An 18,547-nucleotide genomic window follows, 5' to 3' on the forward strand; every position below is an offset into this window, starting at 1 on the left:
AAAATATAAATGATATTTGTATACTTTAAAAAAATTTATAAAAAAACAAAAATATAAAAAAACAAAAATAATCATTTAATATATAAAATATATATTTAATATATTTTGAATTCGAAATTTTGACACAATATTTTTCCAATGTAAATAATTTACGTTTCTAATAACTATGGGCTTTTAATGATTACACAAGGAGAGGAGTTTGGTTCTGTAAAATCAAATGTAGGCTCAGGAGTTTTGTTCATTGCGATTACGTACACTGCCTTGATTGATGTGTTGTTTTGTATAGCTTCCATTAGACACGTCAATTGGGTCGGATCGAATGGAGGCCCGGTCCGAAGCACGAAAAAAAGCCCGGGCACGACAAAGCCCGGCCCGGTACTGTAGCATGCCGGGCCGGGCCCATGGGCTTATCGGGCCGGGCCTTGGGCCTTAATATTAAAACCATGGGCTGGCCCGGCACTGTTCACATATATATATAATTTTTTCTTCTGCCAAATGGCAGAAGCTAATTCTGCCTGGTGGCAGAAGCTGCTTCTGCCAAATGGCAGAAGCTAATTCTGCCTGGCAGAAGCAAGCTTCTCCCAGGCAGAAGCCCAGGCAGAACGCTTCTGCCTGGCAGAACGGCTTCTGCCTTGGCAGAAGCCGTTGGCTAGCTTCTGCCACAAGGCAGAGGCAGAAGCCGTTGGCAACGGCTACTGGCGCTAGTAGCCGTTGCCAAACTTTGTTTTAATTTTTTTTTAATTAATTGATTTTTTCCTATAAAAACCTATTCAATTTTTCATTTTCATTTTCAATTACAATTACAAATTTCTCAAACTCTCAAACTCCCAATCTCTCAAACTCTCAATCTCAACTATTTATTATATTTTTAATTTCATTTTATTTTAATTTTATCATTACAAAATATTACAAATGGATCCAATGTCAAATGAATTCAATCCATTTGAATATTATCATGCTGGCGTTGATGATATTATTGATGATGCACAAGGTGGGATAGGTAGAGCACCAACAGGTGAAAGTGGTACGGGTACAGGTTCGCATTGTTCGACAGAGAGAAAAAGAAAACAAACGTCAATGGTATGGGAACACTTTGATAGAATAGAGGAAACAATAAAGGGGAAATTAATTCGTCGAGCAGTATGCAAACATTGCGGTTCTTGTTTAACATGTGCAAGTACAAGTGGGACGGGACATCTTCGCCGACATGTTACTGATTACTGTAAAAAAATTTCACATGAACTTAGAGGACAAAAACAAATTGCATTCACCAGATCGCGATCTGTTGGTCCAGGTGCCACTTCAGCAGGAGGTCCGAGCAGTTCTGGACATATGGGAGAAATGTCAACTTTTACGTACGATCAAATGAAGGTTCGAGATTACATGGCCAGGTATGTCGTTGCTTCTGATCAACCTTTTAGTTATGCAGAAGATGAAATTTTAGAATTGATGATGCAAAATAGTATTCAACCAGCATTTAGAAGAATTCCTAGGTCAACTCTTAGGTCAGATATATTGAGAAATTATGAACTAATGAAAATAAAAATTATTGGAGAATTAAGTAATTTTAATGGTGTTATTTCAATAACTTCTGATTTATGGACTGCTACAAATCAACGTATAGGGTATCTTTGTGCAACTGCTCATTATATTAATTCTGATTGGCAATTATGCAAAAAAGTTATTGCATTTAGAAATTTAGAATATCCACATAATGGTCTTGCAATTTATCGTTCATTAGCAAATATTTTTGATGAATATAAAATTAATAATTCTATTTTTTCAATTACTTTAGATAATGCTAAAAATAATAATAAAGTTATTGAATATATGCATAATCATTTATCTCCTCCATTTAATGGAAAATTATTTCATGTTAGGTGTGCATGTCATATTATTAATTTAATCGCTCAAGATGGCTTGAGTTTGGCAAAAAAACATTTAGAAGTAATTAGACATGCCATTGCATATATTTCATCATCCCCATCACGGGTACAAGCATATCATCAATTATGTAAATCAATGGGGTTAAGAAGGAAAAAATTAAAAATAGATATTAGCACTAGGTGGAATTCAACATATCTCATGTTGAAAGCATGCGAAGGGTATGAAGTTCCTATAACACGATACTTCAATACCCAACCAATGGATTCGCAAGATCTTATTTTTTTGACAGATCAAAATTGGGAAATAGCTATGGCTTTAATGAACTTGTTAGAGCCATTGAAAACAGCCACAGATCATTGCTCAGGTGTGTATTATCCGACAACTTGTTCTATAATATATAATATGGTAGAAATAAGTGATATATTTAAAGAACATAGGTATCGTCACTCTCATAATGCTTTTCAAAATATATGTATGCAAATGGAACAAAAATTTAAAAAATATTGGAGTGAAATTCCTTTACTTTATTCTGCAACTACTATTTTAGATCCTAGGGCAAAAACTAATGGATTACAAAATTTATTTGATGTTATTAATGAAAATTTGTCAATTAATAGCAATGTAAATTCTGTTGAATATGTTCAAGAATTTTTATTTGATATGTATAGTATTTATGAACAAAAATATGAAAAAACTGGACAAAGTTCTGCACCAGAGGTAAGCTCTGGTAGTTCAGGTAAAAAAAAGTCACGCATATGGTCTTTATTGCGCAAAGGTAAACAAACTGTTAGTCAAAGTACAAATTATAGTCAATTTTACAATTATATAAATATTGACCATTATCCTGAAATTATTCAAAGATATAATGCTGAAAAACTAGATGTTTTGGCATGGTGGAAAGACAAGGCAGAAACCTTTCCTGTGCTTGCAGCCATGGCTCGAGATCTACTAACACCTTCGGTGTCAACTGTAGCATCGGAATCCGCTTTTAGTGCAGGGGGATGTGTGCTGGATGATAGACGATCCAATTTACATCCAAATATGGTCGAAGCGATAATGTGCATGAAAGATTGGATCAAAGCTGATTTTAAATTACAGAATCGTGTGACAGAAGATGTCTTTGAAGAATTCAAAGATTTGGATGTAGAAGATGAATAGATAAATATTATATAGTAGATAAATTTTATTTATGTTTTGTAATTTATACAATATGTAAATTAATTTATTTGTATTTTATTAACAATTTATAATATTTTTTATCATGTAAGCACGGTATTCCTCCGCCATAAGTGAGAGATTATAAATAAAATATTCGGGGTACTGTCCTCGATTTTAATAATTGAAAAATAATTTGTGTTTAAAAATTTTAATTAAAACTTTTTTTAAAAATATTTAATAAGGCCCGGCCCGGCCCGTTTACTGAGGCCCGGCCCGGCCCATTTACTGAGGCCCGGCCCGGCCCGTTTAAAGCCCGTTAGTATATGGGCCGGGCTTTGGGCCTTTATATTTCAAAGGATCGGCCCGGCCCGAAGGCCCATTACTGTTTGGGCCTCGGGCCCGGCCCGACCCATTAGCCCAACGGGCCGTGCTGAAGTCGGCCCGGCCCGGCCCGGCACGGCCCATTGACGTCTCTAGCTTCCATGGATGGTTTGCACCTTTAGGTGTAAAGGCAGGGTGTTCAGTTTGTATATTTTCCCTTTGAATTCTATTATAACCAAAACTTTGATAAATGTTCAAGAGAAGAAGATAATAGTTTTGTATAGGTCTCCAAGCTTAGTTAGGTTTTAGTGTTTGTGTTATCTTTCTCATTGGGATTGGTGTAATTGGGTGATAATTGGGTAATACTGAAGACTAGATCAAATATTTTCACATATCAATTTCAAGAATCTCATCAAAAGTAAGTAGAATCTCTTCTTCTTAGGTTGAATTGATCATTAGGGTTTTTAAGTTGTATAATTGTATAATGTTTTGGGTTTGTGTAAAACATGAATCATCGGTTTTATGAGTAATTTGAAATCTTTGGTGTAATACCCTCAGGTATATTTTAAGGGTATTTATGTCTTTTGATCTTATTTAGAGATATTTCTCATTTTAAGTACATATATTTGTTTTATATGTATATGTGTGTTTATATATATATATATATACCTAAAGACAAAAAAAGAAAAGAAAAGAAAAGGAAAAAGACAAAGAGAAAAAGAGAAAGAGATAAGGTTTTATATATAAAGAGAAAGAGAAGACTTTTCCATCATTTCCGTCCATATTCCAACAGCCACCATTCTTCATGCTTTTTCTTTGTTTTCTTGAAGAAAAAGGAAAGATTTGAAGGAGTTTAGAAGACAAGAAAGAAAAGAAAAGTAAGCACTTCGAAGCTTTGGTAACCAAAGATCTCCTTCCTTTCCCTTTTATCTATGTTTATATGCATGTTATGTGAATATGTTAATGTGTTTTGATATTGATTTAAAGTGGTCTTGGTGATAAAGGAAGCAAAACAAAGAGAAGGAAGCCAACTTGCAAAGATTTGGCTTGAAACAAAGTAAGGAGTATCATCCTTGATATGTGACATATTTTAGGCTTTTGGTTTCTTGGATCTATGTTATAAATGATGATTTTGATGTTGAAGAATGTTGTTTTGCCATTTAGGATGTCTATATATGTGATTTTATTCATGACAGAAAGTTGCATAATATTTACAGTTTTTTGCCATTGAGTTCGTCCCATGTTTTGGCTGTCTTATTTGATGAATTATGAGTGCTATTATATCTTGTTGGAAAGCTCTTTGCATCCTCTTTCCAACGACATATAGCTTGTATGAATTAGAAATCATTTGGACTGTTAAATATTGTATGAACCAAAAGGACTACTTTACCAAATAAACAGAGGAGATTGTTTTGCCACTACTTTCATCTCACGTTTTGACTGTCTTATATAAGGATTTATGAGTGCTATTATATCTTGTTGGAAAGCTCTTTGAATTATCTTTTCAGTGATATATAGCTTGTATGAATTGGGGATCATTTGTATTGTTCAATATTGCATGAACCACAAGGACTGTTTTACCAAATAAACAGAGGAGGCAGTTTTTGCCACTTACTTCTAGGGAAGGATGTTACATTTGGTTTGACTATGACTAGAATTTGAGTTGATAATTATGATACCTTTAAGCAAATTTCACATCAGTAGAGTATGAGGAAGATGCTAAGTTTGTTTATACTCTGTTTATATATCTCATATTAGTTAGGAATGAAAGGATTTAATTAGTTAAATAGTCTGCGAGTTCCTTAAACAGTTAAGATACGTTTTGAGTTGCAAAACCCATAAACAAAATCATGATGAATTGTGTTCAAAAGTACACAATATCTTGACAGTAGATCAAACTATTGGATCAGAGATATTACAAATAGTATCAGAGTGATTTTATGTGTCCTTTTGAACGATAATAGGGCAAACATCAGCGAGGATGTTAAGTCCCCTTTTGTTGAGTCTTGTAAAGGGGGTAATCTATCTATGTATCCTATATTGGATAGGGATGAGAGAATTGGATTAATTAAATAGCTTATGAATTCTTTAAAGTATCAAGATGCAAAGCGCAAAGCCCAAAAACAAAATTATGATAAATTGTGTCCAAAGTAGATAATATTTTAATAGTAGATTATACTATTATACTAAAAATGTTACAATAATATGAATTGATGACGGGTGTTGTGGCTGAGATAATGACTTGGTTTTGTTTAGATGGTGATGTAGTGTATTTTATGTGTATGAATTTAATATGATAAGAATTGGTGATAATATTTGGAAAATGGATCAGTAATGTAAGTTTTGGATGTTATGAGAGGTTATTTTCTATCCTAGAATGTGTAGGTATGATCCTAGTTAGTACATATGGAAATAGAAAAAAAAAATAGTATGTGAATTATACAGGTATAATATGATGAATAATGAAAAATACGTTTATAAAAAAAGGTTCTTAAAATTTGCATATGAGAAAAAATATGAAATGTGTATATAAAGGTTTAATACGGTACCTCATTAATAATACATTTCTAAAAATACAACAATATCATAATAATTTTAGTATTTTTCACGAATCTCTAATTAAAAATTAATATAATAATTCAAATTTAAAGTATTTAATTAATTATTAAATATAATATAACATAATACATAATCAAAATTGTTTATATCATATGTAACGTACCAATCAATTAGAAAAAATAAACAAATTAATTAGTTTAAATTTCAAACTTTAGATCAGAGCGAATATTTGTATAGACTACAAGGAAGGTAAACGTAAAATTAGGGTTGTGAGTTAAGAAAGAAATGTTATTGAGTTTTTTAAAATAGAAGTGGCATTTTTGTAAATAATTGAAAATAAAAAAGATAATTTTGTACTTTAAATTTAGCCAAAAATTAAAAAATATAGTAAAAACACGATAAATGTATAATACGATATATAATTCGTGTTTAAAATAAGAAAAACATAAAATACATATTAAATACGTTTTGGATTAAAAAATTATTTTAAACATATTTAATACATAAATAATACGTATATTTACTAACTAGAGGTATGATAAGAGATTGAAATTTATTTTTGTGAGTTATTATTCCAGGTTTTTGGATTGATGTCATAACAGGAAGATTTTACCACTACGAAACAAGTTACCCAACATTGGGAAGAATGTCAATAACCTAACACAAAAATCTATATGTTGTGGCACAAGTTATTAAGGTTGGATTCGAATCGAATTAAGTTCAAGTTTGGCTTGGTTTATATATAACTAAGTTTGAGCTCGTGAAAGTCAAGTTTAAACTCGATTCAAATTCGATTCGATTCGGTTTATATATAATTGAACTTGAGTTCGAGCTCGTGAAAACCAAGTTTAAACTCGATTCGAATTTAGCTTGGCTCATTTTTCATTATTAAAACGACGTCGTTTTAATACATATTGATCAAAACGATGTTGTTTTGTATCAAAATTTTTAATTAAAAAATTTGACGAATAGCTCAAACTCGAGCTCGTATAGGACTAACTCATTTCAGACTTATTCGAACTGAGCTTAAACTTGAGCTTAAATAGATTCGGTTCGAATCCAGCCCTACAAGTTACCCAACATTTTGTTGAATAACTACTAGACATAGTCGACAACTATATCTACATATTTGACACTCTGTTTTCCTATAGGCATGCAAGGCACGTATTAGATTGATTCCCCATATCGGAAATGACCATGAACAAGTTATTATGTTTAGCTCTTGAGGCCCTAGGCAGTAAATATGGAACAAGAAAAAAAAGATAGGGAAATTATATATATATAATATGGTAAATGGTAAAAAATACATTTATAAAAAAATAATGATAAAATTTGGATATAAAAAAATACGAAACGTGTATATATGAGTTTAATATGACATATCGTTAATAATATATTTTTTAAAATACAATAATATCAAACATAATTTTAATATTTTTGATAGATTTTTTGGTTAACAATTTAAATGTAAAATATATAATTGATTATTAAACTAATATAACATAATATATAATCAAGATTCAATCATCATAAAAATTTTCGGAGGAGATTAAAGATTTGAATGACAAAAAATTGGTTTTTTTTATTTTATATAGTTATGGTAATTAATTAAAAATGCAAGGGACTTTTTTGTACTTTTAAATATTCATAAAAAACAGAAAACATACAAAAGACAAAAATATATGTTTAATACGGAAACATATAAAATACCCATTTAATACGTTTTAGGTTCAAAAATTCAGAATGACATGTTTAAAATTTTAAACATATAACATTGTTATAGATGGATGACCAACTATATAGCACAGAAACGAAAATATAGAAAAGTCAAAATACGAAAATGAAGACATTGAAATGTATTTTTTTTTTTTAAATGTAGGAAATGGAAAACATAGAGAAACATACAAATATTAAAAATATTGAGGTTATTTTATAAATACCAGTGTTTTTTAAGAAAAAAATAATATATTTTTTGAAAAATACAAGAAAGACATACTTTTTCCACTTCTAAGAATTATTTACAAACCCAAATTAATTTAAATAAAATTCAAATCAATTAACATTACAAAATATATTCAACTTTTAAATTAAAAAATAAAAATAAATTGCTTCAAATTAAATAAATAAAATTATAAACCTAAATAGAGTTCCCTGTCTGGTGAATATAACGGCCAACACCAAATCATAGATACCGATCCCAAAGAATATAAACAAAATATACGATAATAAAAAAGAGAAACAAATAGAATCAACAGTTTATGCTCATGAAGCAAACAGTAAGGTAATGCACATCAAACTTAAGAATGCACAGTAAGGAAGAATTGATGAAGCCGTCCAAGATGAACAAGACAGGATTTGAGAACTAATGAAGCCGAAGACGCGTTTGCCAAGACTTCAAGACACTGGGGACAATCAGAATTTGAGATGCTGGCGGCGGAGAGATTCGTGACAGCAATGGAAAGGAGATGGTTAAGTTGAGAGTTATGTACTATCTAATTTCTGCATAAAAGGGGAACGAAATTTCGTTCCCTTATTATAGTAAGAAAAGTGTTTCTGCAACAAAAACGTTTTTCTTATTTTTTATAAATTACTGAAATGGCCACGAAATGTTTTGTTCTGATTTCAAACCGTTTCGGAAATGTTTTGCCATTTCGGAAACGAAGACATTTTCGAAACATGGAAATGCACCATGCTGTGAGTTTCCGTGCTTCCTAGATGGCCAGTATTATCCTTGGTGGATGGATTTTTTTTGCTAGAAATTGCCCCCAACATGATTTCCACATTTTCCTTTGTGGAACTTACAAAGGATATAGATTGTTTCATTACTGTCAACACATTGTAATAACAGAGAGTTGTAGCCTTACTTTTACAATCTATAGTTGGTTAGTGTGTAACGGCAAAACTTAGTACAAGGAGTTCTACTTTTTGTATCAGGAAGTGTTCCATCTTCGAGTTATAAGGCTATATGATCCATCCAAAAGGACTAATAAATAACCAGTAAGGCATCTGGGGTGGAAGCCGCAATGTTGGGTGCCTCTAGGTATTTTACAGGAACATCATTAAGGATCTTTGCATCTTTGGCGGATGCTAACCTTGCTTGGGTATCAATGGACCCAAGCCCGACCCTATATATATTAGGTCGGGTGATGGGCTTTATGAATTTTGTGGGTTAACCCAACCCGACAACTTATTATTATACAGGTCTTAGACCCGGCCCAGCGCATCAGCTCAGTGGGCTGGGCCAGTCTACCCTAGTGTGAACCCTTCAAAAATACGTGCGCATGTGTTACGCTCATTGCATTTCCATGCTTAAAAAACACTGTAAAGCCAAATTATATGCAGGCTCCCAGCTAAGCAATAAGTTCTATGGTATTTAAGGCGCTGCAAACTGAGAATGACAACTAAAATTGTAGAAATGGCATACAACACTGGCACCCAAAAATTAATAGTTTTACAGAATCACAAACCTCCAGTAAGGTACTACCCTATGGGCAGCTCAAAATTAGGCTTATCTTTCCCAATTCTAATTACCCTAGACCCTACTTATAAATGGTGTAAGGCACACTGACTAGCAAAAAATGTTTAAAAAAAAGAACAACACAGCGCATCTGGCTGTTAAGTTGAAATGGAATATATAAAATCAACAAATCACGGATGGTTCTCGTGGAACATGAACCCAAGATTCTCGTGCATCACGAAGTTGTAATGGAATATATAAAACCTGCAAATTACTGATGGTTCTGGTGAAACATTAACCCACAGGAAAATTGTGTGGGAAAATAATAGCTCATAAAACAATAGTAATGTGACGATAACAGGAACTTCTATATCTTGGCATTCTGGCTTTGTTTCTGGCGATTTTCCTCCACAAGTTTTTGAAACTCTTTCTCACTTGTGGCAATTAAACGTTTAACAATGTCGAAGGTAGTGAGCCTAATGCTGAAGTAAGAAAGGGAATAAACAGTGTATTAGGGTAATGGGAGTAAAAGTAACAACAATGAAACTGGAAATAGAAAAGGAGAAATCAGATCATTTATGCCATAAGTATGCTTGGCTCTTTCTCTGCAATGAACACTAAATTTTCATAACTTCAATAGACATCCTATGACATGCACTTACATGATTCACATAACCTGGAATGCACATACCCTCAAAGATGGAGCTATGATAAAAAATGATTACAAACACAACTTAACTTATAAGCTAATTATATGACATGATATAACCAATGTGAACAGAGAATCACAGAGCAAAGCACAAAATGATTGAACATGCATGTCTATGGAATATCTGAGTTTGGCATCAATAATAATTACTTCCCCATCTTATGATTAAAATAGACCTAAATCAACATGTTTTAGAGGAAGTCATGCAAGGCATTCTTAACTGCAACCAAGAGACCAATAAATAAATAAATAAAAATTGGCTTGGAGATTACCTAATTTTAAATAGAAGGGTTATTACAAAGAAGGATTTGATGGGTATCAAAATTAAAATAATGCAACGGAATGAATGTGAACCTGCTGTTTGGTAGGGTTTTTAATGCATTTGGCACAAAACCCCTGTACAGGCCAATAACTCCATCTCGTGCAATAATACCTTCATAAATAAGAAAAAGTTAGATACGAATGAATAATCTAGGCATAAAACTATTAATCTCCCACAAAGAAATGTGAAATGGAGGACAAGGCACCAAAAAGTTCAACAAATTATTGATGATTATAACATATATTCTTGAATGAAATCCAAGCAATAACCCCTCTATCATGCCTGAGTTTTGGCATACATCTTACAAAAGCTAGGATTACATGTAAAATTGGGAGGGGAATTTTCAGGATAAAACAACATGGAGCACCCCATTTGGTTGCTCAAGGACTGAACAAGAAACCAACAACATAAATAAAACAAATATTCAGTGACAAGACAGCACAAAAATTATAATTTGAAAAGCTTGATCTCAAATCCATAAGATCAAACTGACTAAAAAAGTGGTATCCATTCAGCACCTTATGAGGAATAAAGAACAGTAAGACTCATTGACTCATCTTCATTTTAACCTAATCTTTGCTAACTATTAATATAAGTTTACAGAGTCATGCCTAACCATTTGCCTTTACCATACAATTGCATTCTAAGTGGCAAATCCAATTTCACATTTACCATTTGACTCTGCTAATTTCTAGCCAAAAATGTATCCCACTGAAAAGAGTTAGATTCCAGTGTCCCTAATAAAAGAATTAGCTTCAATTCCAAAGCTAAACCATTATATGTCATTAGAAAGAAATAAAAAACTACAATCTGTGGGTCCTGTCCATTGCTCTCAAAACAATATTTTAGAACTTTTGATAGTAAACACGCTTATTGATCTCTAACAGCTATATGATGTTGCTGATTTCATATTTGAGACAATGACAATAATGAAAACGCCATTAACTTACCTGTAAAAGCATCCAAAACGGACTTGTAAGGTGTACCCTTCATTTGCATCTGTCTTCTAATTGTGTCCAAAGGATAGCATGTGAGTGTGGCAACACCAGCTGAAACAACAGCAGTTAGTAGGGATGATTGAGCCTTTTGTTGGTATTTCTCAGGCAAAGCCTTCTTCACCCTGTCATTTACAAAAAGATAGAATACACATTATTATAGCTGTAGATTGTCTTGTTTGTACCACCTTCAGTAATATGCTTTAGGAAACAGTTATTATTGAACTCACAAGTCAAAAATGCAGAAGTTCACAGCAATGTATGGGGCTATTCCAATAAGAGCAGGTCCAAGCCCATAATAGAATGATGCAAATCCTTCCTCTCGCAACATGTTCAAGGCTACCTGGAAGTAATAAATTCTTATCCATTTTCTTATTAATGAGGTAATGAGGATCAAAATATAAACAATGCAAGCAGGTCCAGTATACCTCAGACATAGTTCGATACCCTGGCTCTACTGCTAAACGCAACCTCAAGACATCTAAGGGATATGTTACCTAGGCAGAGACAAACAGACATCAATGTCAAGGTTACAAGAGCAAATGACTAAGCATGAGAAAAGAGTGCTATGAAAGACAAATCCCGAGAAAAGGGAAATAAGTACTCTCAGAAGATTTTAGAAGCAGAATGCCCCTTATGTTTGAAAAGAAGATCTTTTTTTTTTTTGAAAAAATTATTAGGAGAAACAAGTAAATTCCAATAAGAAGCAATTTTATGGACTACAATCAAGCAAGACCTTATACAACATTATTACTCACAAAAGTGGATGTCATGCCTGCACAAGCACCTGCCGCAAGCCTCCCAATCACAGAGAGCTGACCATCCTTATCCTTAAAAAGTTTCTGAAAATGAAGTGTGAAACATCAAAGTAAAATCATATTGCATAAAGAGAATTAAATAAAACATGTAAAACTGTAAAAAATTTCTTTAAGCCATTGTCACTATTACCTTGTAAGTTTCATAAGCAAAGAGCTGAACTGCACTATAAGGTATAATTCGTATAATCTGAACCATCATAGTAAAATTCTACCTTAAAACTCAAGAAAATCGTCAATACATAATTAAACAAAAAATGACATAGGTGAAGGACCTGAGGGAGGTTTCCTTTCCAGTATCCTTTAATTCCTTCTTCCTTTGCTATCAAAACTATGGCCTGCAGCCATTTTAAAACCATCATTATAATAAATAACCAGAAGACATCAAATCGTTTACATCTCATGCAATACCTCCGACCAATATGCATTGAATCTCTCATACTTATGAAACACTCTCAATGCAGCCAAGAATATTCCATCTCCATGGCCATACATACCTCAATGAAACCAATCGCCTTCTTAGCACCTTCTTGCCCAGCTCTCACCCCATGAGTCTGTAAAAAACTAATTACATATAAGCAGTTATCAAAATTTCCATTGAACTAGTAAACACATTATGAGACCTGACAATTCTGGCATGTAATTATCTCACTTTGCAGGAATAAAAGACCTAACAGAAGTCACATAATAAGACCAGACGGCGCCGTTTCGAGCGAAATTCTAATTGCAAGAAATGTAAGGAACACGTGAAAAAGCTCAAAAGTAATAAACATAAATAAGACCTGCATAAGTAGCTTGATACGGTCAAGCGGAGCCGTGACGGTTTTGGCGGCAGCTCCAGCGACGGCACCAGCTGCAAAAATCGCGACGTCTCTCGGCACGTAAGCGAGTAAAGCTAGAGGATGCTTGGCGAGCTGAGCTGGAGTAGGCTCGCACTCCTTTCGACTTTGCTTCTCCGCCAGTGCAAGACAAGCAAAATTATCAACCCTAACTTTACCTCCACCACCACAGCCAGCTCTACCAGCATGATTAACTGTCCAAATAAGCCGGGCGTCGGTTCTCCACAACGGTTTATACTCCGGCGTCGTATCGATCCAGCTAAACTGACAGACTTTGAGGTTCGGGATGCTACGGAATGTTACAACGGCTGGCTCTTCTCTCATGGCTTAAGCGGAATTTTGAAATTTAGGAAGGGGCACGGACGAGATAAGGTGTTCAGGTCGTTACAGGTAGACAAAGAGAGCGAAACGGAAAGAGAAAGGGGATCTTTCAATTTTCTTATATTTAAGCCCTGAATCTTTTCTGATCTTGTGTGTATCGGTCCATGGAAAAGAAACTGAGTGTCGCTTATGCTGCGTGGATTTTTTAGATTTCCCCGCAGAGTTTCTTTATTTGTGGATGTTAGAGATGATAATTTCAGTCCAATTTTAATGATATTGGTCTTTTTTAACTTTAATAAGAAAGAAATTTTCCGATAAAAAAGAGAAAAAGGGTCATGAAGAAGATAAAAAAATCTTTATAATCGAAGACGAGGATACATATATTCATTCTCCATCCTATCCCCTCTCTGTCCTGCCCCATCCCCTCTCATTTATATTAATACATTTACTGAAAATACTAACATATTTATATAATTTTAGAAGATTTATATTTTAAAAATTTATTTAGGTTTTTGTTGTATATATTAAAGTGGTTAATATATTATATTTGTGATATTTGAAATAGTGGGTTAGTTTTAATTTTACATAATTTTATTATTTAATATATTTATATTGTGTTTTGAAGGTATAACAAGAGGATTTTTTCTTACAAGTATATAAAGGGGATTTTTTCTATAAGGACGGGGAAGAAATTTTTCTTTGCAAGAGAAGACGAAAAATTATTTTTATCCCTGTAACGAAAAAAGGGATGGGAATTGAGATCCCCAATCCATTGCCTGCCTGTTTCTGTTGTCATCCTTAATAGATGTTGACTTATTAGATCAGGGTTATATTGAAAAGTAGCACTATATATATATATATATATATTATATATATATATATATATATATATATATATATATATATATATATATATATATATATATTGTTATGAATTTAATACAAAAAGATAAATAATTAAAGAAGAATTGAGAAGGAGAGAAAGCAACTGAGAGATTTTATTTCATATCCGGATGAAGATAAGAAGAAGAAGAATTGCATCTGAAGTGAGGAGATGGGGGGCTATTTATAGACATTTGGCTGCCCCATTAGTCAAAGAAAATGGCTAAATTTACAACCAAAATTCCAAGCCAATTTTCCAAGCAAATTAATGCAATCCCAGGCTTTTGTCAACATTTACCGCATGTGGTGGAAAATCCACCAGATATGCAACACTCCCCCTTGGATTTTCACCACTTACAGATAATTATATTAACCTTGCTAAGGAAAAACCCAGTGGGATAAAAACCAAAGCAAAGGAACATAATTATTAAATGTCCTGTAAGTTAGTGTTGGACGTGCTTAAACTGCCTCATTAAAAACCTTACTAGGAAAACCCAGTGGGACAAAACCTAGTGAAGGGAAAAAGAGTACAGTGCACCTTTTGTCCAATATTTGATAAACTTCAAAATTTTGCCTGATGAATGCTCCCCCTGATGAACGCTCCCCCTCTTTGTAGTAGGATTAACTTGGTCGCGTGTTGAGCCGCCGCATACCGATGTTATACACTAACTTCTCAAATGTTGATGTCGGTAGTGTCTTAGTGAACAAATCTGCAAGATTCTCACTGGATCTGATTTGCTTGACATCAATCTTTTTGCTCTGCTGGAGCTCATGCGTGTAAAGGAACTTCGGTGAGATATGTTTGGTTCTGTCTCCTTTGATGTACCCACCTCTAATTTGGGCTATACATGCTGCATTGTCTTCATATAATATGGAAGGAATGTTTGTTGTAGAAGGAAGACTGCATGCATTCTGAATATGATGGATGACAGACCGTAACCATATACATTCTCGGCTGGCTTCATGGAGAGCTAAAATTTCTGAATGATTTGAAGAAGTTGCAACCAAGGTCTGCTTGGTGGAGCGCCATGATATAGCTGTGTCATTATAAGTAAAAACATATCCCGTTTGTGAACGGGCCTTATGGGGGTCAGAAAGATAACCAACATCTGCATATCCAACCAAACTAGAATTTTTAGGGGATTTGACAGAATAGAATAATCCCAAATCTCTAGTTCCACATAAGTAACGGAGTATATGCTTGATTCCGTTCCAGTGACGACGGGTTGGTGCAGAGCTAAATCGGGTCAATAAATTAACTGCGAAGGATATATCCGGTCTCGTGCATTGGGCCAAATATAATAAGGCTCCAATGGCATTAAGATATGGTACTTCAGGACCAAGTATCTTTTCATCTTCTTCTTTGGGACGAAATGGGTCCTTTTTTGGATCAAGAGACCGAACAACCATTGGGGTGCTCAAAGGATAAGCTTTATCCATATTAAAACGTTTTAATAATTTTTCAATATACGCTGCTTGATGGATAAGTAGTCCATTTGAATTGTGCTCGATCTGCAGGCTGAGACAATATTTTGTTTTCCCCAAATCCTTCATTTCAAATTCTTTTTTCAGATATTCAGCAGTTTTTAAGAGCTCTTCAGGAGTCCCAATTAAATTCATGTCATCAACATAAACTGCTACAATAGCAAATCCCGATTCTGACCTTCTGATAAAGACACATGGGCATATAGGGTCATTCACATAACCCTCTTTTTTCAAATATTCACTGAGGCGATTGTACCACATACGTCCGGATTGCTTTAATCCATACAATGATCGTTGTAATTTAATTGAGTACAAGCCTCTTGAATTGACACTTTTTGCTTCAGGCAATTTGTATCCTTCAGGGAGTTTCATATAAATTTCAGTGTCTAAATTTCCATACAAATAAGCAGTAACTACGTCCATTAGACGCATATCCAGTCCTTCAGAGACTGTTAAACTGATTAAATATCTGAATGTGATTATATCCATTACAGGTGCATATGTTTCATCAAAGTCTATACCGGGCCTTTGGGAAAAGCCTTGGGCTACAAGCCTGGCTTTATATCTAGCAATTTCATTTTTCTCATTTCTTTTTCTCACAAATACCCATTTATATCCAACGGGTTGTACGTCTTGAGGTGTTGGAACTACAGGCCCAAACACTTGACGTTTTGCTAGAGAAGCTAATTCTGTTTGAATTGCTTCTTCCCATTTAGGCCAATCATGTCTTTGTTTGCACTCAGCCACAGTACGTGGTTCAAAATCATCATCATTCAGAATTTCAGTAGCTACTGCAAATGAGAATATATCATCAACTATAATTGTTTCACGATTCCACATTTCTTGTGTATGAACATAATTTAAAGATATTTCAATATTCTCATTTTCCTGTTCTTCAGGATTTTGTACCACTTCAGGGGTTTGTACCACTTCAGGGGCTTGTGCCACTTCAGGGGCGTGTGCCACTTCAGGGGCTTGAGTCTCTTTAGAGACTATAACCTCTTCTGGAGGAATATTTGTTTGATTATTTGCCTTTCTTTTTCGAGGAACAGTGTCCTTCGATCCAACAGGTCTACCACGCTTCTGGCGTGAGGTAGATGGATCAGTCACGGCTCGAATGGACTGTTCAGCAGTCACATTGATTCTTGCTGGTGCATTAGCAGCTGGAACATGTGATCTTGTCACTTTTGCTGTATCAACAAATGCATCAGGCATTTGATTGGCAATAATTTGTAATCGCAGTATCCTTTGCACTTCAGTTTCACTTTGGGATGTGCGAGGATCTAAATGAGACATGGTAGGTACATACCAAGTAAGTTCATGCCTAACTTCAGGAGGCATTTTCTTTTCCCCTAAAGATGGGAAAGTTGTCTCATCAAAGTGACAATCTGTAAATCGTGCAGTAAAAAGATCACCTGTTAATGGTTCCAGGTACCTGATAATGGATGGTGAATTATATCCAACATATATTCCCAAACGACGTTGGGGTCCCATTTTTGTGCGTTGAGGGGACGCAATAGGGACATATACAACACAACCAAATATTCTCAAATGAGATACATCAGGTTGGTGACCAAGAACCAATTGTAGGGGAGAATATTGATGATAAGAAGAAGGTCGCAAGCGAATTAACGCTGCAGCATGTAATATAGCATGTCCCCACATAGAAGTAGGTAATTGACTTTTTAATAATAAAGTGCGTGCAATTACCTGGAGTCGTTTGATAAGAGACTCAGCTAATCCATTCTGTGTGTGGACATGCGGGACTGGATGTTCAACCTCAATCCCCATAGACATGCAATAATCATCAAACGTTTTAGATGTAAATTCACCAGCATTATCTAGCCGTATTGACTTGATCGAATAATCTGCGAAATGTGCCTTTAATTTGATAATTTGTGCTAACAGTTTAGCAAATGCAACATTTCGACTAGGCAATAAACAAACATGAGACCATCGTGCAGATGCATCAATTAAGACCATAAAATAACGAAATGGCCCACTTGGTGGGTGAATGGGTCCACATATATCCCCTTGAATCCTTTGTAGAAACGATGGGGATTCACCTCCAATTTTGGAGGGGGATGGTCTTATTACTAATTTGCCTTGAGAACAGGCGGTGCAGAATTGTTCACTAGACAATAAAATTTTATGATTTTGTAATGTATGTCCATGTGAATTTTCAACAATCCTACGCATCATTGTAGATCCTGGGTGGCCTAAACGATCATGCCAAAGCATAAATGCTTTTGGATCAACGAACTTCTGGTTCGATACTGCGTAGGTCTCAATTGCCTTTATGGTTGTATAATACAATCCAGATGATAAAGCAGGCAATTTTTCTAGTATAAGCCTTCTTTCGGAGGCATTACTAGTTATACAGATGAATTCTGCACCATTTTCACTCATGGTTTCAAGATGATAACCATTTTTTCTTATATCTTTAAAACTCAGTAGATTTCTTCTGGATCTACTTGAATATAATGCATCATTGATGCTTAATTTAGTCTCATTGTTTAACATAATTGTGGCTCTTCCGGAGCCTTCTATCAGATCAATTGATCCTGATATGGTGGTTACTTTAGCTTCAATTAATGCTAAAGATAAGAAAAATTTCTTTTCATTGAGAATTGTGTGCGTTGTTGCACTGTCCACCAAACATATGTCTCCCACATCAGCTTTTGAAGTCAACGCTTCAATTTTGGAGTCCATTTCCTTTCATTTAAAAATTACGTTAGTTATAACGTACACAAAATATTGAAAGAAAGAGAACATGACCATAAAATATAAAATAATA

At 34.2% G+C, this 18,547-nt stretch overlaps 1 protein-coding gene across 1 annotated transcript; it reads right to left on the reverse strand.

Moving 5' to 3' along the window:
* Positions 1-9,320: 9,320 nt before the first annotated feature.
* On the reverse strand, positions 9,321-13,596 carry LOC123201461 (probable envelope ADP,ATP carrier protein, chloroplastic). Its single transcript, XM_044616976.1, has 10 exons — positions 13,006-13,596; positions 12,721-12,777; positions 12,499-12,561; positions 12,357-12,413; positions 12,167-12,250; positions 11,837-11,905; positions 11,639-11,751; positions 11,364-11,533; positions 10,446-10,524; positions 9,321-9,864 (listed from the first exon to the last, which is right to left on the reverse strand). The coding sequence occupies exons 1-10, from the start codon at positions 13,384-13,386 to the stop codon at positions 9,750-9,752; spliced, it is 1,188 nt and encodes a 395-aa protein (XP_044472911.1). The 5' UTR covers positions 13,387-13,596; the 3' UTR covers positions 9,321-9,749.
* Positions 13,597-18,547: the final 4,951 nt, after the last annotated feature.

This window comes from Mangifera indica, chromosome 18, assembly GCF_011075055.1.
Source record: "Mangifera indica cultivar Alphonso chromosome 18, CATAS_Mindica_2.1, whole genome shotgun sequence".
Taxonomy (NCBI): domain Eukaryota; kingdom Viridiplantae; phylum Streptophyta; class Magnoliopsida; order Sapindales; family Anacardiaceae; genus Mangifera; species Mangifera indica.